Raw genomic sequence first — 27,513 nt, 5'->3', positions numbered from 1 at the left:
GTCATTAATTGTCAACTGGTTCAGGCACATTGTCTTATTCAGTCAATTTTTTAACTTATCCTGCATTACTCCGTAATGTATTTACTGCTGTCTTTGACAGAGAGACGAACTGTGTGAGATCCAGCGGCTGAAGAAAGTTGTCCCAACCAGCTCAGGAGGCAGCGCCCTCTCACAGTTGGCACGTGACCCGGAAGTCATGACGTCACACCAAAACACATAACTGCTTTGTCACCTCCACGGACAGACGTACTTTGTATCCCTTGTGGAAATTAAAGCTTATTGTTTGTTTTTTATATTTTGCGTGTTTCTACATTCATTATATGCTGCTACATTGTTACCTGTTATGGGCCGTGACCTTAGGGTCTTCCCATTCATAAATTGTAATTTAGGGGCGCAATGTTGTTCCCGCCATTTTGTTTTCTTTCATGCCATTTTGGCCATTCACCACGTGGCCACGTAATTTCGTGTTCTGCGTTTTGAATTCTCTCTTTGGCTTGGGTTATACATTACATTTATGTATGTTGTTTTGGTGTGCTTAAAGCCTTGCCTTTTCCCTACCTTTCAGCGTAATTGTTTCCTCTCATAAACTTCAATATAATACGAAGTTTTTGAGTTACATTATGTCTCCCGTACTCTGTGGTTTTGCCACATGGTTACGTGTTTGCTTAAGGCTATGCCTTTCGCTACCTTTTAGCGTAATTGTTTGATCTCATAAACTGCAATAAAATATAATGTTTTTGAGTTACTTTATGCTTCCCATACTATGTGATTTGGCCACATGGGTATGTGTTTGCTTAAAGCTATGCTTTTTTCGCTACCTTTAAGCATCATTGTTTGATCTCATAAACTTCATTGAAATACAAAGTTTCTGAATCACATTATGCTTCCCGCACTTTGTGGTTTTGCCACATAGTTATGTTTTGCTTAAATTCCAGATTTTCTGCCTCGCTGCACTTGTTGCCGCGGGAACAAATCTGGACGGGGCCGCCCCTTTCTGCCGTGATTGTACGACACCCTGTACTTTCACAAGGTAGTGCCGATGTTGCAGTCATTCGTCGCTGTGGTCCTTCAGCTCACGCAAGTATCCAGGACACACCTCGCTCAACGTGCTTGTCGACCCCCTTCTACGTTGACGGCAGCAGCGCTCAGCGGAGCTTCGCAGTGCTCCCAACACCACCTCTGATGTCTCCGGCGCTCCCGGCGCCTCTTATGTCTCGGCACTCCCGGCGCCTCCGGCACCTCTGATGTCTCCGGCGCCTCTGATGTCTCGGGGCGCCTCTCATGTCTCTGGAGCCTCCGCATCCTCTGATGTCTTCGGCGCTCCCGGCGCCTCTGTTGTCTCCGGCACCTCTGATGTCTCTGGCGCTCCCGGCGCCTCTGATGTGTCCGGTGCCTCTGAGGTCTCTGATCACAAGATCTTCGACGCCTCTAATGTCTCTGACACCTCTGACTACACCGGCTCCTCTAGAGTTACGGCGCTCCCGGCGCCTCCATAGTTCTGGCGCCTATGATGTATCCGGCGCCCAAGATGACCTCCGGCGCCCAGATCAACAAGCTTTATCAAGCTCAGATCAACGAGCCGAGTATCTCATCCGATCTTCTGCTTCGGCTTAAGGGGCACCATCGGCAATCGCCTCCCCGGCGCCACTGCCCTCTTCTTCTCTTGCTGCCGTTTCATAGCTCGTCACACGGAGAAGCTTGGTGAAATAACTGTCTCCGTTCCTGTCACTACTCTCCCGTCGGTCTTCGTGATCGTGACTATCGTTCTACTTCCTGGGTGGAATCTTTTCAACCAATAGACAGTTGGTCTGATTCAACTTGCCCACTGAGATGTTATCCTTAATCCCGTCGTTTAAAGCGCTATGATTCCGGAGAGATGACCAGCGGGTTTCCATCGAAACAGAGCGTCATGTGAACAGCGTCTGTATCAGATTCGACGACGACATCCACTTATAAAGAGTTGACTTCGTCGACATCGCCGACACCAACGCTGTTCTACCCTACCCTAGCGCCAGCGTTCCTGAAAGAGACTCTTCCTCGGCGCTCCCCGGGTTTTCCACGATGCCCATGGGGTTCCGTGTTTTATCGCAAAACTCGGGTACACCACTTGTTTGTCTCTCACACAGTTCATTGAGGATTGTCTGTGTGTGGAGTTTGCACCTCAGTTCCGACTCCAATGCGGCTTTCTCGGCTACTGCTCAGAGTGATTTACATGTCACGTGTCAAGTACTCGGACTGTCAACAACTCCGACCGGAATTAGGTCAACTTACCATGGCAAGGGGTGCCATGTATTTCTACAGATTGGTTTCCATGTTTACATGTACGCTTGGTGCAACCACTCAACCAGGCGCCTGTCGCAGTCCATCCATGCACGGATATTGGAAACAATTGACCTCCTCTACCAACACGAGGAACCTTGTTTCATCAACCCTTTGCTATAAGAACGATAGCGCCTATAGGCGTTTAAGGGATGGAAAAGATCGTCTTCCTTCGTCCGGTTTGATCTTTTAGACTACGACACCTTTCTATCTTCCGCCTTGACTACCGGACACAGTGTCGATTTGATACTTACAGTCCCTCGGCCGTCCCACTGACCCCTGTTGCATACCTGCCTCGTATCGTGTTGTAGTCCTCCATCATCACCTCGATATAAGAACAGGAGTACTTATACGCTGCTTCAGGGATGAAAACGATCTCATTACTTCGTGCAATGGTCATAGTGCCTCGACTTCCTACTACCCGGTTACGTCAATGCCCCGGCGGTCGATTGTGAAGCTGGTTTACTTCGTCTACTTGAGGTTGGTTCGCAGGCGATCACACCTTTTTCCGAATCGTACCGACGGTACGCAATCGCAGACCCCTGTTGCTGACTTCTCCATTTTGCAGTTTTGTAGACGACCTCATGTCAGTGGCTAGTGGCCCACACCAGCCCACATTGTGACCACATTGTGACCACCTGTGATCTGGAGATAAGCACCATTGACACAGCAACAGCCTCGAGATAAAGGCTTATCCAGGACGTCACTTGCTGACAGTGCATTCTCTGTCACGCCCTGTTGATCGTGTCCACTGATGACGTCACGGTAGTGTGGTGTTTGAGGTCCGAGGGTACTCGCCCCTCTCCCGGCGCTACAAACTCGACCGGCGCCCCCGAGAATCAACATCTCCGGCGTTCCAGGCGCCTCAAGCTCACGCCTCACGCTCTCCGGCGCCTCTGACCAGACTATGTCAATTGATCGACACCCCAACCCTAGATCTGTTTGCCTCATATCTGAATGTTGCCAGCTGTCGTCTTTCCTTCCACCAGTGCCGGATACGACCGCTGTGGCAGTTGAAGCCTTCCGTCGTACCTGAGAAGGATTACGCGCGTACGCTTTTCCGACTCCAGTTCTCCCTCCCACGGTTCTTCAGAAATCCAGGCCACTCGACCCCTGCCATTGATATCGTCTGCACGCCTGACACAACTGCAGAAAGCCAAGGGCTCTTCGGCTAGAGCGACCAAGGCTATTGCTTCAGCCCACCGTCCATCTACAGGGGGACTGTATGCTGATAAATGATGCTCGTTCCAGGCATTTTGTTCTGACAAACACCAGGATCAGATGACAGCGTCACCGCAGATCCTGGATCAGTTCCTTCTGTACTTCCGCAGCACCCGTCGGTTGAAGGGCTTTACCACCCCCACATACCTGGTCGCCATCTACTCCGTTCTGGCCATCCCGGACGATTGGAGAAAGACGAAAATTCCCGACCTACGGGCCTGGCTGCGCTCGTTCAGTCTTGAAGACCTGACGACCAAGTTCAGACCGTCTGCGTTGGATCTGAATGTGGTCTTCAACGCCCTTCGAACCACTCCCCTCGTCTTCCTTCTACGACCTAAATAAGAAGACGGGTGTTTCTACTGGTTTTGGCTACTGCCGCTCGAGTCCATGTACAGCACGTCCTCGTCGTCTCCTGTGCCCTGTTCGAATGCGGTACCCAGGGCGCTGTTCATCATGGACCGTACTGGGACGTCAGCATAAAGACTCAACTCCCAGGACAGCCTGATAGATCATTCTTTGTCCCCTCCCCCCCTCGTCCATTGTGGGTGCCAAGGATGAGGAAGAGCGTCATTATGCCCAGTAAGGGCACTGAAGGTTATTCTACGACGATCTAAAGCCTGCCGCAAGTCTAGGATACACCTTTTTCTGCCGGTCTCCCCTTCGTCGCAGTCGTTGGTCAGCCGGAATACTTTTCCCTGTGGCTCCGGGCGGTCATCCTTAAAGCTTATGAAGCCGCCGGATTGGACCCTCCCCCCAAAGGCTATCACCTGACACGAGATCAGGGCGATCGTATTTACACTGGTTCTTCACGGTATACTGTTCCATCCAGTCGTTCAGGGAAGCCTGTTCTTGGCGATCGGACACCGCCTTCACCAACCACTCCTTCCGTGATGTAGCCTTGAAAGTTGTCGCCGGCGTTCACAGTTTTGGTCCCTGGTTGTAGCCCAACAGGTCATCTATCACCGACGCCACTGATTCTCCGATACCCTGAGCGGGGCCCGTCGACCTCTCTGGTGTTTATCACCCCAGACGAGACGGCTCTCTTGTGTTCCGCATTCGCTCTTAGGTCAGTTTTAGTTTTGGGTTACCCGACTCATTCTATTTCTGTCACCTATCCGGGTTTTACTTTTTGCATCAACTCTCGTTTCCTGACGACAGGAATGGTAGTAGATGTGGACACCGGCGCCGACGCCAACGCCGCTGCTTCTCCGATACCTGAGCGGTGCCCGTCGACCTCACCGGTGTTCCTTGCCTCCAGCCTAGAGGGCTCTCCTGCGTTTCGCATTCGCTCTTGGGATTGGTCGTAGATTTTGCCGCCTACGCCGCTGATTTTTCGATTCCCCGAGCTGGGCCCGTCGAACTCTCTGGTGTTTATCGCCTCAGATTAGAGGGCTCTACTGTGTTTTGCTTTCGCTCTTCGGTAAGTTCTGTATTTTGGCTACACGCTTCATTGTATTTCGGTTACCTATTCGGGCGTTTCGTTTTTGCATTGACTCTTGTTTCCTGAAGACAGGAATGGTCGTAGATGTTCCGGTCATCACATGTATGCGGTGCGGATTCATCGGACCTTGACAAGGGTTTATCATGGTTCACATCTGCAGGTATGCCCACCGGCCATGCCGTCTGATAAAGATGCAATACGGAGTAATGCAGGATAAGTTAAAAAATTTAGTAAAATCTAAATATTTTTTACATTTGTATACTTATCCTGCATTACGAAGTCTAAGTGCCCTCCCTTTCGCTACGCTACCTCCCCATGAAGTTTCAGATGTTATGTTTAAAGCAGTTATGTGTTTTGGTGTGACGTCATGACTTCCGGGTCACGTGCCGACTGTGAGAGGGCGCTGCCTCCTGAGCTGGTTGGGACAACTTTCTTCAGCAGCTGGATCTCACACAGTTCGTCTCTCTGTCAAAGACAGCAGTAAATGCAATACGGAGTAATGCAGGATAAGTATACAAATGTAAAAAATATTTAGATTTTACTAATATTTTGGCAAATTGATCAATTTTCACACCGGTCGGAGAATCTCATTGTCACTGGTTTTCACTTTAGTCTTTTGCTGATCGTACTCTACCGTTGGACCCTGCATAGGTCTCTATCACTTGTCCAATCTTCCACTCACTGCGAGTGTGAAGAGGGCCAATGATTAGCACAACATCATCAGTTTGTACATTACGCCGTTCATCAGTCCATTTCACACGTGGTTGGAGATTTGGCAAGTACTCCTTGATGAATTTCCTCCAGAAGTGATCAGCTAGTACTTGACTTTGACGAAATTGTTTCTTTGTTAGTCTGTCTTCATTCAGGTAGACAACCTGAGGAAGTGCTGGATCTGATCTCCCGATCAGCAAGGTGTATGGAGTTACAGGATCGGTATCGGAGATGTCAGATGAGGTGTATCCCAGAATGATTTTTGATATTGAAAATTACTGAACAGCATTGTTTTATTCTTCACTGAACTGAAGGTATCTAATGGCAGTGAAGTGGGGTATAAGTAGCCAAACTTCATTTCCAAATTGCAACAGACTGGTAGATATTTCATCACCTGATGACTCTTGTTTAAATATATATATCAATAAGTGAGTGAACATATTACATGTATTAGGCATTTAGTATGATTTGGGTTATAAAAGGAAACTGCGACAAGAAACGGTATTCCTCTAGGGCATATACATCGGTTGATGTTTTGGCTTTGCTGGATTGAAGTTCACAATTAAGACCAGACGTCAAACTTCCATTCATTGGAAATGTTCACTAAGGGGATGTTAAGCCACCATTAACACAATAATATCCATATCATAAGGCTGATAAATCATGAATAACCTTTGATAAGTTCCTGATGAACTATGAGCAACAAATCATTCAAACCTGAAGAGACTTGAACGTGGCCATGCTAATCTGTCCAAATTCAATGAGATACTACAGAACAATACTGAGACCACAACCATCCACCTTCGATCAGGTAGCCTGATGCCACCGAAGAAGAAGTATTGAAACCTAGACCGAAGAGAAATCTTCTTGCCAGCTAGAAATGATCAAAATTCCGTTTCATATCTACATGCACATGTAGGTTGACTGTCAATTATGTTCATGTACATGTTAGATTAAAACTGGACAAAAAATATTAACGATTTTAACTGTGCTCATTCTTTTTATTGATTGGTTATTGTATAATTTGAAGTAAACAAATGATGTTTGTATGTTATGTGATTTTTTAAATGTTGTACATGCTGTTGAATGGTGTATGTATTTCAAAATGTATCAAAACTTGGCACAGGTTAATAGTGTTAGGGATGACATTTATGTTCCATTCTTTGCAATATAATGAATTTTGACCTAGATTCAACCTCAACAGCATGATAGTTAGTTTAATGAAAGTTGTTATGGGCATTAAAAATCAAAGTATTTAAAGTGCATAATTTGAAAAAGATATCTTAGATCATACCATACAACACTCTAGCCTGCCACCATGTTTCATCAAATTGTCTGGAAACATTGGGGAGCAGTGTCTTAAAGTAGATCTTTGCCATAGTGGCCATGGAAACCAAACTTGACTTAAAAGAAAACTGGTTTGAGTGACATTAGGAGAGGCTGTTGGTTGGATGGTCCAGGCAACCTACACCTTTCCATATTGGAGAAAATAGGGAACGCAAGGTGTATGGAGTTACAGGATCGGTATCGGAGATGTCAGATGAGGTGTATCCCAGAATGATTTTTGATATTGAAAATTACTGAACAGCATTGTTTTATTCTTCACTGAATAGAAGGTATCTAATGGCAGTGAAGTGGGGTATAAGTAGCCAAACTTCATTTCCAAATTGCAACAGACTGGTAGATATTTCATCACCTGATGACTCTTGTTTAAATATATATATCAATAAGTGAGTGAACATATTACATGTATTAGGCATTTAGTATGATTTGGGTTATAAAAGGAAACTGCGACAAGAAACGGTATTCCTCTAGGGCATATACATCGGTTGATGTTTTGGCTTTGCTGGATTGAAGTTCACAATTAAGACCAGACGTCAAACTTCCATTCATTGGAAATGTTCACTAAGGGGATGTTAAGCCACCATTAACACAATAATATCCATATCATAAGGCTGATAAATCATGAATAACCTTTGATAAGTTCCTGATGAACTATGAGCAACAAATCATTCAAACCTGAAGAGACTTGAACGTGGCCATGCTAATCTGTCCAAATTCAATGAGATACTACAGAACAATACTGAGACCACAACCATCCACCTTCGATCAGGTAGCCTGATGCCACCGAAGAAGAAGTATTGAAACCTAGACCGAAGAGAAATCTTCTTGCCAGCTAGAAATGATCAAAATTCCGTTTCATATCTACATGCACATGTAGGTTGACTGTCAATTATGTTCATGTACATGTTAGATTAAAACTGGACAAAAAATATTAACGATTTTAACTGTGCTCATTCTTTTTATTGATTGGTTATTGTATAATTTGAAGTAAACAAATGATGTTTGTATGTTATGTGATTTTTTAAATGTTGTACATGCTGTTGAATGGTGTATGTATTTCAAAATGTATCAAAACTTGGCACAGGTTAATAGTGTTAGGGATGACATTTATGTTCCATTCTTTGCAATATAATGAATTTTGACCTAGATTCAACCTCAACAGCATGATAGTTAGTTTAATGAAAGTTGTTATGGGCATTAAAAATCAAAGTATTTAAAGTGCATAATTTGAAAAAGATATCTTAGATCATACCATACAACACTCTAGCCTGCCACCATGTTTCATCAAATTGTCTGGAAACATTGGGGAGCAGTGTCTTAAAGTAGATCTTTGCCATAGTGGCCATGGAAACCAAACTTGACTTAAAAGAAAACTGGTTTGAGTGACATTAGGAGAGGCTGTTGGTTGGATGGTCCAGGCAACCTACACCTTTCCATATTGGAGAAAATAGGGAACGCAAGGTGTATGGAGTTACAGGATCGGTATCGGAGATGTCAGATGAGGTGTATCCCAGAATGATTTTTGATATTGAAAATTACTGAACAGCATTGTTTTATTCTTCACTGAATAGAAGGTATCTAATGGCAGTGAAGTGGGGTATAAGTAGCCAAACTTCATTTCCAAATTGCAACAGACTGGTAGATATTTCATCACCTGATGACTCTTGTTTAAATATATATATCAATAAGTGAGTGAACATATTACATGTATTAGGCATTTAGTATGATTTGGGTTATAAAAGGAAACTGCGACAAGAAACGGTATTCCTCTAGGGCATATACATCGGTTGATGTTTTGGCTTTGCTGGATTGAAGTTCACAATTAAGACCAGACGTCAAACTTCCATTCATTGGAAATGTTCACTAAGGGGATGTTAAGCCACCATTAACACAATAATATCCATATCATAAGGCTGATAAATCATGAATAACCTTTGATAAGTTCCTGATGAACTATGAGCAACAAATCATTCAAACCTGAAGAGACTTGAACGTGGCCATGCTAATCTGTCCAAATTCAATGAGATACTACAGAACAATACTGAGACCACAACCATCCACCTTCGATCAGGTAGCCTGATGCCACCGAAGAAGAAGTATTGAAACCTAGACCGAAGAGAAATCTTCTTGCCAGCTAGAAATGATCAAAATTCCGTTTCATATCTACATGCACATGTAGGTTGACTGTCAATTATGTTCATGTACATGTTAGATTAAAACTGGACAAAAAATATTAACGATTTTAACTGTGCTCATTCTTTTTATTGATTGGTTATTGTATAATTTGAAGTAAACAAATGATGTTTGTATGTTATGTGATTTTTTAAATGTTGTACATGCTGTTGAATGGTGTATGTATTTCAAAATGTATCAAAACTTGGCACAGGTTAATAGTGTTAGGGATGACATTTATGTTCCATTCTTTGCAATATAATGAATTTTGACCTAGATTCAACCTCAACAGCATGATAGTTAGTTTAATGAAAGTTGTTATGGGCATTAAAAATCAAAGTATTTAAAGTGCATAATTTGAAAAAGATATCTTAGATCATACCATACAACACTCTAGCCTGCCACCATGTTTCATCAAATTGTCTGGAAACATTGGGGAGCAGTGTCTTAAAGTAGATCTTCGCCATAGTGGCCATGGAAACCAAACTTGACTTAAAAGAAAACTGGTTTGAGTGACATTAGGAGAGGCTGTTGGTTGGATGGTCCAGGCAACCTACACCTTTCCATATTGGAGAAAATAGGGAACACATTGTAGTAAGTCCAACAAATGGCAAACCATCGTGTTTGCCCTTTTGACTTGTGTGTCAGTTACCTCTTGGCTGGTCAAAGCCAAAACAGCCATTGCAGGGTCTTTTTGTCAGAATCTTTTGCACTAATTTTTCTGTAACTCAATAGATATATGTACCAAAATAAGGTTGAAGTGTAATCATATTTTTGTGTCATAAGTTTATAGGTGAGCTACAGACACTTGTTGCTGTGTTTTTTAGATCTTTGTAATGATATTTCTTCCAACTTATGTGTAAACATTGTATATCCAGTGGTAGATTTCCATCAGTACTTACTGTAGACAGGTGTCCCTGCAAAATACTCTCAAAGAATAATATGAATATTGGTCTACCGCCTTTTATATGCCTTGTACCTTAGGTCTAAATCTCTGCCTATATGGGGCCGATAATATATGGCACTTTTTCAATATTCACCAGATAAAGTGGCAATAAGTAGCCCTGAAACTTTTCTACAATCAATAAAAAGGTTGTTATCCATGTCTTCCTGTTCTCACAACAATGCCAGTCAAAGATTTTCAACTTTTCAAGGTATCTGTGTCTATTGATGGTCTATTGAGGTGATACACAGCGGACATGGATGTTTGGTAGGACTATGGATACGGTGTATTTCCTAATGTAAGGAAGAAAACATGTAGCAATTTTCTTTGTAGGTATTTAGTACATAAAAGCATGAAAGGGGCAGTGTTTGGTTGTGAGGCAGGCGAAGATGAAGAATCCTAGGATGATTATTGTGGCCTTCATGTCACTTCTGAAATATGTGAAGAACATTGTGACTTGAGACTTCATTACAGGATATAGCTATCAAATTTCGTGTGATTTTGGGCGATATCTTTCCAAGTCCATCATAGGATGTGATGTGAATCAAAGGACTGTTTGTTCATCTTTAAGTAATGAGGTGTTGAGACATCTTGGTGACAAGTATCAGTCTCTTTTAACTGGGGACATTTTGTAAAATTGTGAAATAATTACTTTGACAGTCTCACCTGCAAACAAGTCAAGCTCATTTTTTCCTCCAAAGGATCGTTCCATTCAGTCACTGTGTACAGTTAACACCAACAGCTTCAAATGTCCAACAAATATATCTTTTAACAGCTAATATAATTGTTTTCCAATGTCAATAATCAGTGTGTTGATATTTCAGATAAGCTGGCTCCCACCTTCCTGCAGCTGGAGAAGTTAAGACTCCACAGAAGTCCTTTCGTCATCATTTCTGTGATCGGGCAAGAACTCTTGGCAGCCGGAAACTATGAGTCTTCTTTATTGATGCTAGAATCAGCCTTGCACATCGGAACATGCAGTCTCAAATTAAAAGGTTCAGTGTTCTCAGCACTGAGCAGTGCATACTGGGCAATGAACAACATGGACAAGGCCATCTACCATATGCAACAAGACCTGGCTGTATCAAAGTCTTTAGGTAGGATATATTGTTTGTATCTTGCTTTAAAATCAAACCTTTTATGGGGCCTTTACACATGAGGGCGACCTTTGTGCCTCCCGTGTGCGACCATAAAATTTGCCAGGTCGTCTTTGGAGGCTCAAAGGAGGCAGAATGGTTGCCTAGGTTGTTCAAATGTGGTACTCAGGAGGTTCAGGCATCGCCATGAACGCCATGGTCGCCGTCAATTTTTGAATATGTTCAAAACAGTCGCACAAAGGTTGCCGAGGAGGTTGGTTGCTCAAAGGGGGCTCAAAGGAAGCAGAAGGGAGGCACAAGCATTGCTGTTGTTGCAGAATGAAGGCACAGTGGTCGCCCAATGGTCGCCAGGTAATAGATGCGTTCTGGCAATGTTTCTGCCTCCCTTGTGCCTTCTTTGGGCGACAACAGCGTGCATTGAACGATGAGTATGGCGATCGCCGTGCCTCCATTCGGCGACCACGGCAACACTTGGGACACCATGGCAATGTTTCTGCCTCTTTTCTGCCTCTTTTCTGCCTCCTTTGAGCTACCTGTAGTGCCTCCTCAACCTGATTATAAATAGAGGGCCTGTACCTGCAGTGTTTCATTGTGGTTGCAGACGTTGAACAACTGCTGGAGCAGTTACATAAAAACATGATTTTCTGGGTTTAGGCAACCATTGAGCGTCCTGGCCAGTTTTGGATCGCTCGAAGGTGGCACAAAGGTCGCAGCCCTGTGTAATGGGGGCTTTAGCTATCAGCTTATAATTGTCATTTCCTAACACATGTAATATTTAGGATTTCACTTTCTTAGTAAAGTAGAAATTCTGGTACTTCTTTGGGTGGAGCCCCATCAGAGGTGTGAACCCACACTTTTTCAGACAACCTGACTTTGTGTGCTGGCGATCAGGTGGCTTGCTCTGAGAGTGTGATTTTGAATCCTGGATGGGACAGATGTTAGATTTGACAACTTTCTGAAAAGCATTGTCTATTCAATTTTTAACATTATGTTTCAATTTTTTACAGACATTTTGACATTTGTTAAAGCCCCATCCTGACTATAAATAACCAGTAAGGTGACGTTGTTTCAGTTTCAAACAGTGACTGGTAACGTAAACACATACAAGTGTCGAGAGAAGCTTTTTGAGAACTGTACATATACAAGAACACCAAAGACCTTTTTATCGACTTGAATGGCAAGCTTTGGATACCACAAATGGCTCCATATCTTGATATAAGTCAATAAATGTTCTGTAGGTTTTATCATAAAAAATCAAATCGGTTGTGTTTGAGCATCTGCGTCAATCATAGTGGACGGAGCTTATTTAGGGTTGTGCTATAAATAGCAAAGCTCATGGTTGTGTACATGTGACACATCTGATGTATTTGTAGTCAAATTGGATTGTGGTGTATATATTATACGTCAGAACAGCAGCACAACAACAATTTTGGTAAATGTAACAGTAACAATATATAAATACGAAAATGACGTTAGTTACTTAAATATTAGTGACAAGATTCTTTCAGTTCAACCCGAAAATGAAATAGGTATTTGGGTACTTTGTTGACTATACGCTTGTTTAGTTATTGTTTCTTGTAATTTGTCATTTGTTTGCATAAAAAAAACCCCAAAGAAACATACTTGTTTTACTTTCCATTTCATATGGATGCGACCATGGTGGATCTTTTGTGGGTAAACAATGTATGCTTCTTCAAGAACATTCAACTCTTGACTCATTACATACAGAATTGCCCATTTACCTGTGGTTACTTTACAGACAGCTGCTAGGGGGATATGTCATCTTTCTGATGACTCTTGTTTGTTTTGGTGTTTTTGTATACACTTCGCACACAAGTTTCAAAACAGAGTCTGGCATCACTTCCTGTACTGTCCACCCCAATCCTTCATCTGGTGCTATGTTTAATGTCCGTTTCTTCAAGTCCAAGTATCTAGGATCTCTCCAAACACTTTGTCTATTCAGCTCAGTCCAGAAGTATATTTATAGCACTGTGTTTGGATCAACAAATTTCTGCAACTTGGTGAGGCACCATGCCCAAAACCCAATTGCCTGTTGCTGTGGTTGACAGAAGCAGTGTGAACAGACATCTTCGCCTTCATCTGATTCCACAATGAAATCTGACTGTGACACTGATCCCAAGAATTGGCACTGAATTTATCAAAGTTTCTGTTGCACTTGCAAGGGCGAAAAAAGAGGCGCCATCTTGTTGATTCAGATTGACAGCCGGAATGACGTCATCTTGAATTGGAACTTTCTCCATGATAAAGTCATCAATGTCATAATCGAATTGACCAAAGGCTCCCGGTTGATCATCTCGAACAACTCTTCCATCAAATTAAGGGTCACATGAATGTGTGATGTTGCTCACACTGATGACAAGTGAACTTGCAAAGTACTTGACAGATGTTGTAAACTGTAATCCAATTCAGGTGAGCACACAAGGCTTGGTTGCTAGCAGATGGGGGCAAAAGTTTTAGAATTTAAGTTTGAAGAAATCTGCAGTGCAGGCGTAAAATATTGTGTACAGCATGTTTTTTTCATTTTTTGTAGCATTCATGAAACAGTTCTTAACTAAAAAATGCAAATAAATTTATTAATTCATCCCAAAGTCATAACCCTGATCACATTGGGATGTGTGTCGAATGAATCTTGTGATGATGCCGTGAATGAGGCTGTGTGTATCAATTGACCAGGAATATTGTTGAGGCATTGACATTTTGACAGATGCTCGTCATGTATGGAGAAAAAATGCATCTGAGAGCGACATTATTGCTTTGAACTGTGAGACCGAAAAATGTGTTCATGCCGAAGAGAGGATGATCCTCGTAGCCATTGACTTAAATGATCTTGATGAAAATAATGTTGAAATTCATGTTCACCCACATGACAGAATTAGTGTGATCAAATATTTATCTGAACATTGTTTTGAAGTTTTTTAAGGCTGTCCATGTTTTTATCTAAGTTCCCAATCTCCATTCCAACATGAAATGACATAAAGTTTTTTATCATATAATGAGTAGGTTTCTCTGCAGGATAAAACCAACAGATAAAAACGATATCCGTTGGGGTCAAATGCGGATAGAAATGCAAATATTAAAGGTCAAGTAGGAACTACTTTCACTGTTTACAAACAAACATGGCGTCACCCATATCATTCGACGATTAAGTCAGAATTAACCGTGGGGAATCTGGAGAAACTACTGGGATAATTGCTATCATTATCAAAAGAATAGTCTAATATACTGAAAATCAGTGTCTAACTGTAATGTAGCTAAGGCATTTTATTGCAAAACAATTTTGCGAGGGCACTAGTCCTAGCCAAGCGGGTTCAATAGCCATATCTGTGCTCGTAGACCTCTGCAGGTTGGAACCTTTTCCACAAGTTAAAAAAGTTGGATTTGGCCGAAATATGTTTGAATTCTTACCTGCTCTGGCTGCACTTCTTAACGTTATGACATGACAGACTGTCAACAACGTCTGACCGTGGCCGTGACGTCTCATAGACTAGGGTTAGAGTTTCTTCCCTTTGACAAAGGGTAGCTACTCTAGCAGACAGACCAATAGATGGCCGCGAAAGGCAAGTAAAAACAATTTGTGTTGGCAATTGTTGTTCGCCAAGGCTCGCAAAATACAATGTTTATTCCTAATACAGCATATTTACCATCCCAAAACACACTCTCGTGATAACCTTCATGTATCTCAATTTCTTTTGCAAGGTCTACTTTATCTTTCTTCAAATGTTCATTAAATATTCGTTTCCAAAGCAAAGAGACTTGATCTTCATCATAATTTAATTTATAGACCAGTACCAAGTGTTTTAAAATAATGTCATTTTATGACTAACACAATTATTGCACACTATCTCGTTAGTTGAGTTTTAAGATGAGGAACACATACAAATAAAATGTGTGTGGCCTTATGCAAATTATACCTGGCATTTCATATACTGTATTCGACCCATTCGGGCGCTTAAAAAAAGACACAAGGGATGGGCGCTTATTGGTAAAAATTCAGAGTCAAATTGGCGTAAATTCATCGGTAAGCCTTATCGTATTTTCTTGAGAATAGTGCGCACTTTTTTTTCATAAAAAGCACAGCTGTGTAGAAGGGGGTTCGCATTATACACGAAATAATGAGTTTTGATGTTTTTTTCCCCCATGGAAAGACATTACTGTGAGCACGTAACACCGGAAATACCATTTCAACAAATCCATACTGAAGTTCGCATATTATTCATGTAATTACACTGTCTGGCTTTAAAAAGTGTTCTTTGTATATCTGGACTTATATATCTGTTTGTAACTTAATTTATTAATTTTATTCAAAATTCCTTTTAATATTGTTTTAATTAATTTCGGCAAAATCGTGTGTGAAGCGATCGGAAGATCGCACAACTCGCCGTTATTAACAGCAGCCACGGTCAGATTACCGCTATTGACGCCTTGAAACAAACTTTAGTTGACAGAGAATGGATACATATATCATAAATGACATACTTTGATTCGTTAAAAGTCATATTTGTTTTTGTTGGACGATTCTATGTCAACACGTAATTCTCGCGATCACGTGCACGGGAGCTTTGACGGTGACTGGTCAGACTGGTTCCACGTGAAAAATATTACCTGGCAATAACGATCAGCTGCTTCGCTTAGGGTTATTATTATTTTAAATATGTTTAGTAAAAGCTGCATCTAAATTAACAAGATATTGAAATATATTATTCCTGATAAAAAAATAGTTTCCGATACAACTTTTGCCGATTCTTGCATTTAAAATCCTGTAAAGTTATATCATTGGGTGTGTCTTGACCGAATAACCGGTAGATTCCAAGCAAGTGTTTGTACAGCTGATTGCTGTGTCCGGCTTAGTTTACAAGAAAATGCACAAGGTAATCTTAATCCCTGGATATAAAACGATGCCTAGCTGAACAAAAAATACAATTTAAACGGTAAATCAACATGTCTGGTGATTTTTTATCTCAAATTTCGAATTTGTGCTGACGAAGTTTCTCATCACCCGTTCATTTGCCGGACTTCGCTGAAGGGTTACGGTGTAATTTTTCTCTGCGCATGATATTCAAAGTCACAAATATCTAAAATAAACAGAATACAGTCATGCCCCGCTTATGCAGACTTCAAATATCCGGAAACCTCGCGCTTATTGGGGGAGAGTCAGTGATCCCTCGCTACAACGCTACCAATGGGGTCCAAATAATTGGTGGGCGTTATAGACGATGAGCCGTTTAACCGAGGCCGAGGCGGGGGAGCGCGCTCGGCCAATCTCATGATCTTCGCCTTGTCTCGCACATTGCAATGATACAGGTTGTTTAAGGTTGATAGTGTAAAAATAAAGATATTTCCATTGTGTTTTCGCCGTTTGTTATTATTTACAAGCCTTAACTGTCACATTCAACGTGATAGTAGTCTACTTACATGTAAATATCGATCGATAATGGTAGTAACAGACGCTATGAGTGAAGGGCCAATCACAATTCATTATACAAGCACGGAGTGTTTCAGTGGCGTTGATTGGTCATGTTGCTTAAAATACGGAAAACGAGAGTTTTGACCAGCACTAGAATTTATTACATGTGCGCATTCACACACAATCATACAAATATAGATACACACATTTAAACAGACATATATACATTATCAAAACAAAAAATTAGATACACATTCATACAGAAATATATACATTTATATTGCATTTGATACACATTCATACAACAACATTCAATAGATAAGATAAAAACATGTCAGGTTTGTACATTGTAAATATGTACAGTACACTGTATTGTCCGATCGAATTGTTAGCTCTCATTTAAAATAATTCGTAATGCATTGTTGCTTCTTTGATTTCACAACATCCCTCCTCATCATATCCAAGAGGAGTTTTGTGTGCAGCAAGGTCGTGGTGTTGAATGAGCTATTGGGGTTCTGCTGTATATATTGTATGGAAACCTCCAAACCGGCTACCGCTTCTTCCGCTGTACGTCGGGGGACACCGGGAGGCGGCTGTAGAGGTTCAGCATCTTCATCTTCATCATCATCATCATTGTCGTCATCGCTACTTGATCGGGCGTCCTTGATCAGCTAATCATCGGATTTGTTTTCTGAGGTCGGGAGGTCATTGTCGCATGTGGCCCATAGTTCAACCGAAGTCGGATCGACCTCGAGGTCTTCTTCGCCGGCATAGTCATTGTACTTAGCAACAGCCTCGGTTATGTCCGTTTCTGTGAAGCCGAGGAAATCATCATCAAAGGCGCTGCCCAGGCCCTTTTTCCAGCAATTGTCGATGGTGCTTGTTGTAATTTGACCCCATGCGTAATGCGTTGTGAAAATGACATCCTTCATCGTGACCGTCTGTATGTAGTCTGTTGGGGGCATAGCGGAATCAAGCAAATTGGTGATAAGTTTCCTCTTGCAATGCGATTTAAATGCCTTAATTATACCTTGATCCAAGGGCTGTATTATTGACGTTGTGTTTTTCGGCAGGTGAACGGCCTTGATTTTGCCGTCGTGTGAAGACAACGTTGAGGCAGGGGGATGGGCTGGGCAGTTATCCAAAAGCAGGATTGCTTTTTCTTCGAGTTTTTGTTGTCTCAGGTAATGTCGTACGGCGGGGATGAAATTCTTAAAAAAACAGTCTTTGAAGATGTATGCCGTCATCCACGCATTCTTGGAACTCTGGTAGACCACTGGCAACGTAGAGCGGTTCACGTGGTGGAGGGCGTGGGGGTTCTTCGCTGTTCCTATAACAAGTGGCTTCAACTTATGATGTCCAGTCTTGTTACAAGCAAGCAGCACTGTAACACGTTGCTTGGCCTTCTTGAACCCTGTCTTCTGCCTGGGGTCATTTTTCTCGGCGAGAGTCTTGTCTGGGAGCATCCGATAGTACAGGCCGGTCTCATCTGCGTTGTATATCTGCTCGTCTTGCAGGCCTTCCGCGTCAATGATGTCTTGGAGTATTGTTGGATAAGCCGCAGCAGATTCAACATCGGCAGATTTAGATTCCCCGCTGACGGTGATGGACTTGATCCCGTGACGTAGCTGGAACCTCCACAACCAGCCATCACTTGCCTTGAAGGTGTCGTCGTCCCCGTTTATCTGCCTCGACATCTTCTGGGCCTGGACCTTAAGTAAAGTTATATCATTGGGTGTGTCTTGGCCGAATAACCGGTAGATTCCAAGCAAGTGTTTGTACAGCTGATTGCTGTGTCCGGCTTAGTTTACAAGAAAATGCACAAGGTAATCTTAATCCCTGGATATAAAACGATGCCTAGCTGAACAAAAAATACAATTTAAACGGTAAATCAACATGTCTGGTGATTTTTTATCTCAAATTTCGAATTTGTGCTGACGAAGTTTCTCATCACCCGTTCATTTGCCGGACTTCACTGAAGGGTTACGGTGTAATTTTTCTCTGCGCATGATATTCAAAGTCACAAATATCTAAAATAAACAGAATACAGTCATGCCCCGCTTATGCAGACTTCAAATATCCGGAAACCTCGCGCATATTGGGGGAGAGGCGCTTATGGGTCGAATGCGGTAACCACATTCCTGGTATAACAGTTGGATGCTGATACCAACTAATTTAACAGTTGGCTGCTTATGCACGGCAAACAATATCTTGGCAAATGTTGCAGCATGCAATGTCATAGATAAGCATGAAAAACTCCCCACACACATACATAGGCGATGAATAAAATAAAAATAATGGCAAAGCAGTTCAAGACCTGGTCAGACTTGTAGAGCATACAATATCATGGATTGATACTACTTGAATCATTCCGAATACAGCCACTTTACATACTTATTTATATCAGATAGGTGTTGATGCAAGGCAATGCAATAGCTTGGTAAATTTTGCAGCATGAAGTGTCATAAATGATAAAGGATGAGAAACTCCCTACATAAAACGAGTACATTGTGTACCTTGGCGACGAAAAAAAATCCAAAAAATACTGGCAACGCAGTTAAAAACCCTGTCAACCTTTGCATCATGTTTGATAATGCTTGAATAATAAATTCCTCATACAGCAAAACTATATACTAGTTTAATTATATACAGTTGCATGTTGATGCGAGGAAATACTATATCTTGACAAACTTTGCAGTTGCAGCATGAAATGTCATAAAAAAATATTTAAAAAATAATGTTTGAGAAAACACCCTACCTGAGACATGTACAATGTGTGCCAAAGAGACGAAAAAATAAAATAAAAGGCAAGGTAGTTCAAGACTTATTCCAATTTTGCAGAGAATGTACTTTCATGGATAGAATAATTCCTCATCCAGCTAACATGGCATGGGATGGGAGGGTGGGTAACCCACTTTCTGTGGCAAAGCTGAAAATTCACATAAATTCCGGATGTGTACGCAGCCCGCCCGACCAGAAGTTAAACTTATGTTACTATGCAACATGTACCATGAATATACTGCAAATATACCGTCCACCACAGTATACATATTATGATGAATGTTTCAAAAACAAATACTCATATCATCACATCCATATTTTGTTCTCGTCCAGGAAACACAAGGGCAGGACTAATTTGTGTGTGTTGGACTGGAATGAAAACATAAATCGTTGAAATTCCCAAGTAGCATTTTTTAAAGATGTGAAGATGACATGGCATGTAGTTTTTGAAATCCAAGACCTATGGTTTTGTTGAAAAATCTTGGAATTGTTTGATGGATATTTGTTACCATAAAACCTTTCGTCCTTGTTGTCAAAAGTCCCACATGGGTGGGTGTTGACATGTTGTCCTCCATTAACCCACTAACCAATATCTGTATGTTATCATGACGTCCTATTGACCTGTCAGATCATATAATAAGCTCCGCCAACTAGAATGTGGTAGCTCCTACCGCAAATAACGATTTAAACTGATATCAGGGTAAGATAAGGGATCTCTGTTTATTTTTCGGATCTGGTAGAAGTCTTGGCCAAAAATACTTAATGAAGTTCATATTTTATCTCACACTAAGCAATTCATCCTTTCTTTGATCCCTGTATAGAAAAATTCTTAAAACAGGTTTCAACCTTCAAAACATATCTTACACAAACATATCCCTGTCCTTACCATGGTCACCCCACAAACAATGGGTCGAGCACTTCCTGAATCCTGTGCGACCTGAACACATTACTTATCCAGCACACTTATTCTCTTTCTAATCATCTTGGTGTTTGAATTATAGAGCCCCGTGAAGATTCGGTTAGAATTGGTTTTCAGCAACCCATGCTTGTCGTAAGAGGCAACTAACGGTCGGGTGGTCAGGCTCACTGACTTGGTTGATGCATGTCATCGTATCTCAATTGTGTGGATCGATGCTCATGATATCTAGCACTGGATTGTCGGTCCAGACTGGATTATTTAATATCCGATACCATATAGCTGGAATATTGCTGAGTGCAGCATTAAACAACAAGCAAACAAATAAGTATAGAGAATAATATACTTACCACCAAAAGAAACGCGGACCATAATATATAGAGAAGTATATACCGTATTTTCTTGAGTATAGTGCGCACTTTTTTTCGAAAAAACACAGCTGTGTAGAAGGGGGTGCGCATTATACACGAATTATGAGTTTGGATGATTTTTTCCCCATGGAAAGACATTACTGTGAGCACATAACACCAGAAATACCATGTCAACAAATCCATACTGAAGTACGCAAAATAATCATGTAATTACACTGTCTGGCTATAAAAAGTGTTCTTTGTATATCTGGACCTATGTTTGTAACTTATTTCATTAATTTTATTCAAAATTCCTTATAATATTGTTTTTATTAATTTCGGCGAAATCGTGTGTGAAGCGATCGGAAGATCGCACAACTCACCGTTATTAACAGCAGCCACGGTCAGATTACCGCTATTGACGCCTTGAAACGAACTTTAGTTGACAGAGAATGGATACATATATCATAAATGACATACTTTGACTCGTTAAAAGTCATATTTGTTTTTGTTTGACGATTCTATGTCAACATGAAATTCCCGCGATCACGTGATCACGTGCGCGTGAGCCTTGACGTTGACTGGTCAGACTGGTTCAATGTGAAAAATAATACCTGGCAATAACGATCAGCTGCTTCGCTTAGGGTTATTATTATTTTAAATATGTTTAGTAAAGGCTGCATATAATTAAGAAAATAATTGAATATATTATTCCTGATAAAAAAAAATAGTTTCAGATACAATTGTTGCCGATCCTTGCATTAAAAATCGTATAAAGTTATATCATTGGGTGTGTCTTGACCGAATCACCGGTCATTCCAAGAAAACATGTGTACAGCTGATTGCTGTTTCCGGCTTAGTTAATGAGAAAATACACAAGGTAATCTTAATCCCTAGATATAAAACAATGCCCAGCAGAACAATAAATACTATTTAAACGGTAAATAAACATGTCTGGTGATTTTTTATCTCAAATTTCGAATTTGTACTGACGAAGTTTCTCAGCACCCGTTCGTTTGTCGGACTACGCTGAAAGGGTACGGTGTAAATTTTTTCTGCGCATAATATTCAAATTTCTTTTTTTCCAAAATATTGAACCCGCTCTAGGGGGGTGCGCATTATACATGGGTGCGCATTATACATGGGTGCGCACTATACTCAAGAAAATACGGTATGTTTTAGAGATGTTTCCAGTGTGCACTAATAAATGACAAAACTAACAATCAGTCAAGTGTTACAACAGAGTGTCTTTATTGTTATCACGATATACTGCACATGATTTCCAAATTTAAACTCTAATCCTGCTGGTCATAGATCTATAATTTTTTTATTTGAAGTTTACACGATATACGTCTTTCCCATACGTCACATGACTGCGAAATTGACGTTCATAACTGTATGAACGACACAATTTGACGTTCATACGTTTTTCACGAGACCTTGTTCTTGAAATGACGTAAACATTGACGGACTACTTCCACATTCCTGGGGAAACCACTGGGAATTCCCTAGCACGAAAACATGTGTGAGCGTTCTTTCTGATCATTTAGAACCTTTATTCTTGGTCTCAGCGTTTCAGTATACTATCATGGAACTGTTCTGGGTGAACAATACCTTCCAAATGACGTGCTGGTTTTCTTGGGGAATTAGTCAGCAAAGAGCCAGAGTCACAGGAGACTAATCACAATTTTATTTACAAGAACAATTAACAATTTACAATATACTTAGATAATAACTGAGGGTGCCACAGAGAGTCGGTACAACACTCTTGGCTGTGGGAAAGAGGTCTGCTTGGTAAGAGAGTCAAACCCCTTCTCTCCTCTCTGGACCAAGGCTTATATAGCCAAGGTCACCTGACATTTTGTAAGTAATAAATATAAATGTAAACAGTAAATCATCAGTGACATACTTGCACATCCTGTTCAGGATGGCAGAACAACCTGGTCGATGTACACAAAAATGGGGATTAACAAATAGGATTAGCATCTAATAAATAACAGCAATTAAGTGTTTCAAGGCATATAGATGTCATGGCTCCAGGGTAATGAGCCTTTGCAATCAAATGTTCTTCAGACAATGGATGTCGTAAATCAGTCGCTATGACAAATGTCAGAGAGCGTGACTGCATGATTGTTCACGAATATCCTCGCTACGGCCCATCCTAATGAACAAACGAAGAAATGCACATCTAAACTATCGTAGTATCGACTCGATCCGTGCCTAGGCTAACATTGACTGTCTCCAGCAATCTATGAATTTACCTTTGTGTCTGTTTGACGCATTTTTATTCACCTTTCAATGATCGGCCAGATGATCAATGATGACTAACACATATAACCGCCAAAGGTTCATCAACAACTTCGGAAATCTCTCCCGTCACGTTTATCGTGTCAGCCATTTTGACGTCTTGTACTTGATGCAAATGTATTACGACGCACTGTCACTGTGACTGACTTACTACGGCAGTTCTTTACAGACCTTTCTCATCAAATGAGGATATGATTTGAACACATGTGCTGCGTAAGATGTTTCTGGAGAGCAAGTTGTGCATCCATACGCCAATGTCACCTCTCTTTTTGAGGAACTATTTTACACTGCGATATAGCTGGTTGTTGTATGGCTGTCAGTATAAACATGAAGTCACACGTACTAAATAAAATTGTGTTTAGATCTTGACCTACATCCTTTGAGGTAAGAAATTGTGATAAAAAATTATAAGAATTGCGCAAACGGGCATACCTAAAACAATTGTCAATTCGTTGCGTAATGGTTCACATATATTTCCCCATTGCGTGCATGCGTGCCGAAATTGTTTCCGGAGCATAACTCAGAAACCGTTAAATATTTCTCTACGAAACTTAGCATGTCTATAAGACTCATGCTGAACTGGTGCCTTTTGCTATTTAGGAATTTTATAAATTTTTATTTTTTACGTTTCCATGGCAACAAGTTGGACTTAGGTTCTATAAGGGTGGTGTTCGTTTCGGGAGCGTAACTCAAAAACCGTTAAATACTTTCTTACAAAACTTTGCATGTTCACCAGAGACATACTGAACTGGTGCCTTTTGCTATTTAGGAGTTTTATAAATTTTTATTTTTTACGTTTCCTTGGCAACAAGTTGGACTTAGGTATTATAAGGGTGGTGTTCGTTTCCGGAGCGTAACTCAAAAACCATTAAATACTTTCTTACAAAACTTTGCATGTCTACTAGGCACATACTGAACTGGTGCCTTTTGCTATATAGGAATTTTATAAATTTTTATTTTTTACGTTTCCATGGCAACAAGTTGGACTTAGGTTCTATAAGGGTGCTGTTCGTTTCCCGAGCGTAACTAAAAAAACGTTAAATAATTTCTTACAAAACTTTGCATGTCTACTAGGCACATACTGAACTGGTGCCTTTTGCTATTTAGGAATTTTATAAAAAAAATCTTTTACGTTTCCATTGCAACAAGTTGGACTAAGGTTCTATAAGGGTGCTGTTCGTTTCCCGAGCGTAACTCAAAAACCGTTAAATAATTTCTTACAAAACTTTGCATGTCTACTAGGCACATACTGAACTGGTGCCTTTTGCTATTTAGGAATTTTATAAAAAAAATCTTTTACGTTTCCATTGCAACAAGTTGGACTAAGGTTCTATAAGGGTGCTGTTCGTTTCCCGAGCGTAACTCAAAAACCGTTAAATAATTTCTTACAAAACTTTGCATGTCTACTAGGCACATACTGAACTGGTGCCTTTTGCTATTTAGGAATTTTATAAATTTTTATTTTTTAAGTTTCCATTGCAACAAGTTGGACTTAGGTTCTATAGGGTAGAGTTTGTTTCCGGAGCATAACTCAAAACCCATTCAATACTTTCCAACAAAAACTGTGCATGTTTACCAGACACATACTGAACTAGTGCCTCTTGCTATTTAGGAATTTTATAAATTTGTATTTTTTACGTTTCCATGGCAACAAGTTGGATTTAAGTTTTAATATAGGATTGGTTTACTTAAGTAGTATAACAAATAAACTGTTAAATATTTCCTTGCCAAACATTGCATGTCTATATATAAAGCGCATACTGAACTAGTGCCATTTGATATTAAGGAGTTTTAGAAATGTTTATTTTAGAATTTCCATTGCATCTATTTTGAAATGGGCTAACAGAAATGTTGGGTCAGTTACTTTGTTTGGGACCATAACATGTTAAAATGGGCAGGGGATATAGATGACTTTGTCAACTATACGCTTGTATATATTTAAGATGCAATTTAAAGCACATCGGGACGTGTGGAATTATACAGTATGATTGAACACATTTAATCTTGGGTATATTTTTAGATGCAAGACATATGTAAAAACACAAATTATTTCTGAGGGATTCTGTGACGAAGTACTTGAAATCACACGCATTCTGATTGGTTTGTCGTATTTTCGCACATAACATTCATCGATAGGGTGGACGAGTCTTCTTGCAGGTTACGGAAAGGGGCGAGTGGTGACGAATGTGTATGAAATTAACTCCTACATATATACTTACATCAGGACTAATGGCTTCTCCATATATGAACTGTGATATATGTTTTATGCATTTTTATACAGTATGTTACTCTAAGCATTCTAGTATTTGTGCATTACTTGTGATTTGGTAGCTTTTTGTTCAATGATTTTACTATTGATCTTGATCATGGCTAAGTTTGCTCATGATAGGCCCATCAACATGGACAAGTACTATTTAGGTGACTGATTAATGTGCTCGAGTTGGTCAAAAATGAATTGTATACTTGCCCTGGGAAATGCATTTCATAACCCATGAAAGCAAAGTGCGAGGTGCACGTGCTTTACTCAGGGCCGACTCACACAGTGTTCTCACAGTTGATTGAGCTAGAGTTCCTTATTATCTTTCAAAATAACTTTAACAAAACAATGTATTTTAAGGATTTTAGGTTCTATATATATTGGACATGGTTTAAGTATGAAGTCACATTTCCTCCCCAGTACATTATCCGCAATTTACCTTGCATGTAACCACCCCTCTTCGCTCACCTGTGTGCTCACCTTTTGACAAGGATCGACTACTATTGACCATAGGGGCACGTTCCCCTTACCACTCCACAGACAATAGATGCAGTCAAGAGACTGGACAAACTTCGCCTTGGGATTGACATCAACAAGGATCTACCTATCAACATCCATACACCTTTCCTAGATAGAACTCTCATCGGTGATTGATCAATTGACTGGGGTCCACCAATCAGTATCAATACCTCTCTACTATGGAGCGACATGGGTTGACTGATCGACCTGGATCTACCGATCAACATCCATACCGATCAACATCCAAACCTATCTCCGAGGGATTGACATCAACAAGGTTCTTCCTAGGCACAAGTGTCGACTGATGGACATCAACTTGAAGTTAACATTCGTCATCGATACCCTTCTCCTAGGGATTGACATAGTTCTGCCTATCGACATTGACAAGGGTTGCCTGATCAACAGACGATCTATTTATTCAGTAATGGGATTGACTGATCGACAGTTTTGCTCCTCTCCTAGGGCATCAACCACTCCTTCACATCCATCAGAAGATCGCTGGAGCAGCATCAACGTTGATCGGGGACGACGGGGAAGCCTAGTGGTTATATTTTACCTTTTAAGCAGTAGACCCAGGATTCATTCCCCACAGAGGTACAATGTATGAAACCCATTTTTGATGTTTCCAGCCATGGTATTGTTGGAATATTGCTAAAAGTGCTGTAAAATCATACTTACTCACTCCGCTATTCATTGCAAGGATTGAATTAACTAGGCTGGATGAAGATCATGATACACTTCGAAGATCTCATGCACTGATGACAGTTGTGCTATTAGTCAGGCGACCATACAACATTTAGGATGTGGATTTTTTTAATTGCCCACATTCATTGCTCCTATCTGTTTGGAGATGTTACGACAGCCAAGATTGACTTCATTTGCGTTCTCTCAGTTTGATATTTAAGCTATGCTACAGATCATGTCTACCGCAATTAGTGTACATTGACATGTGATGGATTTTTGTGTGTGGAGCTTCGACCACGTGTTCTGCAAGAATGCAATATTTGATGTTCGTGTGCAATGTTGATTTACATATTATGTGTTAATACTTCTCTGCCCTTGGGAGTATGCTGCCCTTGGGAGTGCCATTTTCTAGCAGACATTGGACTATTCGCACGGAGATTTTGTGGTTTGTTAGGAAACTTTGGATGTAGTTTATTTGACCTATTTTTTGTAGTTTTTGTATCAGCCCGTTATGCCAAACCATGTCGAATGCTTTGGAGAAGTCTAGATAGATGCATGTAGTATATTGTTTGTTAAGTTGGCCTGTTTTAATGTCCTGCTCTGGTTGCGCGAGGTTATCTAAGGTTGAGCGTCCGCTTTGGTCTGGATTTATTATGTTCTTTTGTTGTAAGTAGTGTTGTAGCCTGTTTTTTGCCATTGATTCAATTACTTTGCATTAGTTAGAAGTTAGGGAGATTGGTCTGTATGAATTAGCCTGGTCAGCTGGTTTATTTGGTTTTGGGATTGGTATGACCAGGGCTTAAAAATTGTTTCCAAGGTGATGGGACCTGTCCGTTTAGATATATGAGGTTATAGAGTTTTAGAAGAGTTTGGAGTAGTTTGGATGGTAGTTGTTTAATTATCTGGTATGAAGTAAGGTCTAAGCCTGGGGCTGTGCCCTTTTTCCTATTTCGTAGGACGTGGAGTAGTTCTTCAATTGTGAAAGGGAGATTTATTTCTAGGTTATTATCTTTTGGCTCTTCGGTA

At 40.8% G+C, this 27,513-nt stretch overlaps 2 protein-coding genes across 2 annotated transcripts in view; one reads left to right on the top strand and one right to left on the bottom strand.

The window, feature by feature from the left end:
- Window positions 1–27,513, top strand: part of LOC139456417 (tetratricopeptide repeat protein 28-like) — a 283,334-nt gene that overhangs the window by 36,801 nt on the left and 219,020 nt on the right. The window contains exon 4 of the mRNA XM_071238117.1: window positions 10,976–11,248. Coding sequence (XP_071094218.1) covers window positions 10,976–11,248 — 273 coding nt within the window. The remainder of the gene's footprint in view (window positions 1–10,975; window positions 11,249–27,513) is intronic.
- LOC139455975 (jerky protein homolog-like) lies at window positions 17,345–20,401 on the bottom strand. The gene is made up of 2 exons (XM_071237502.1): window positions 20,341–20,401; window positions 17,345–18,474 (listed from the first exon to the last, which is right to left on the bottom strand). The coding sequence occupies exons 1-2, from the start codon at window positions 20,399–20,401 to the stop codon at window positions 17,345–17,347; spliced, it is 1,191 nt and encodes a 396-aa protein (XP_071093603.1).

The sequence above is a fragment of the Haliotis cracherodii genome, unplaced genomic scaffold (genome assembly GCF_022045235.1).
Source record: "Haliotis cracherodii isolate W230 unplaced genomic scaffold, xgHalCrac1.p SCAF_11, whole genome shotgun sequence".
Lineage (NCBI taxonomy): Eukaryota > Metazoa > Mollusca > Gastropoda > Lepetellida > Haliotidae > Haliotis > Haliotis cracherodii.
The sequence above is the reverse complement of the archived record's forward strand: the minus strand, read 5'-3'. Positions and strand labels throughout refer to the sequence as shown.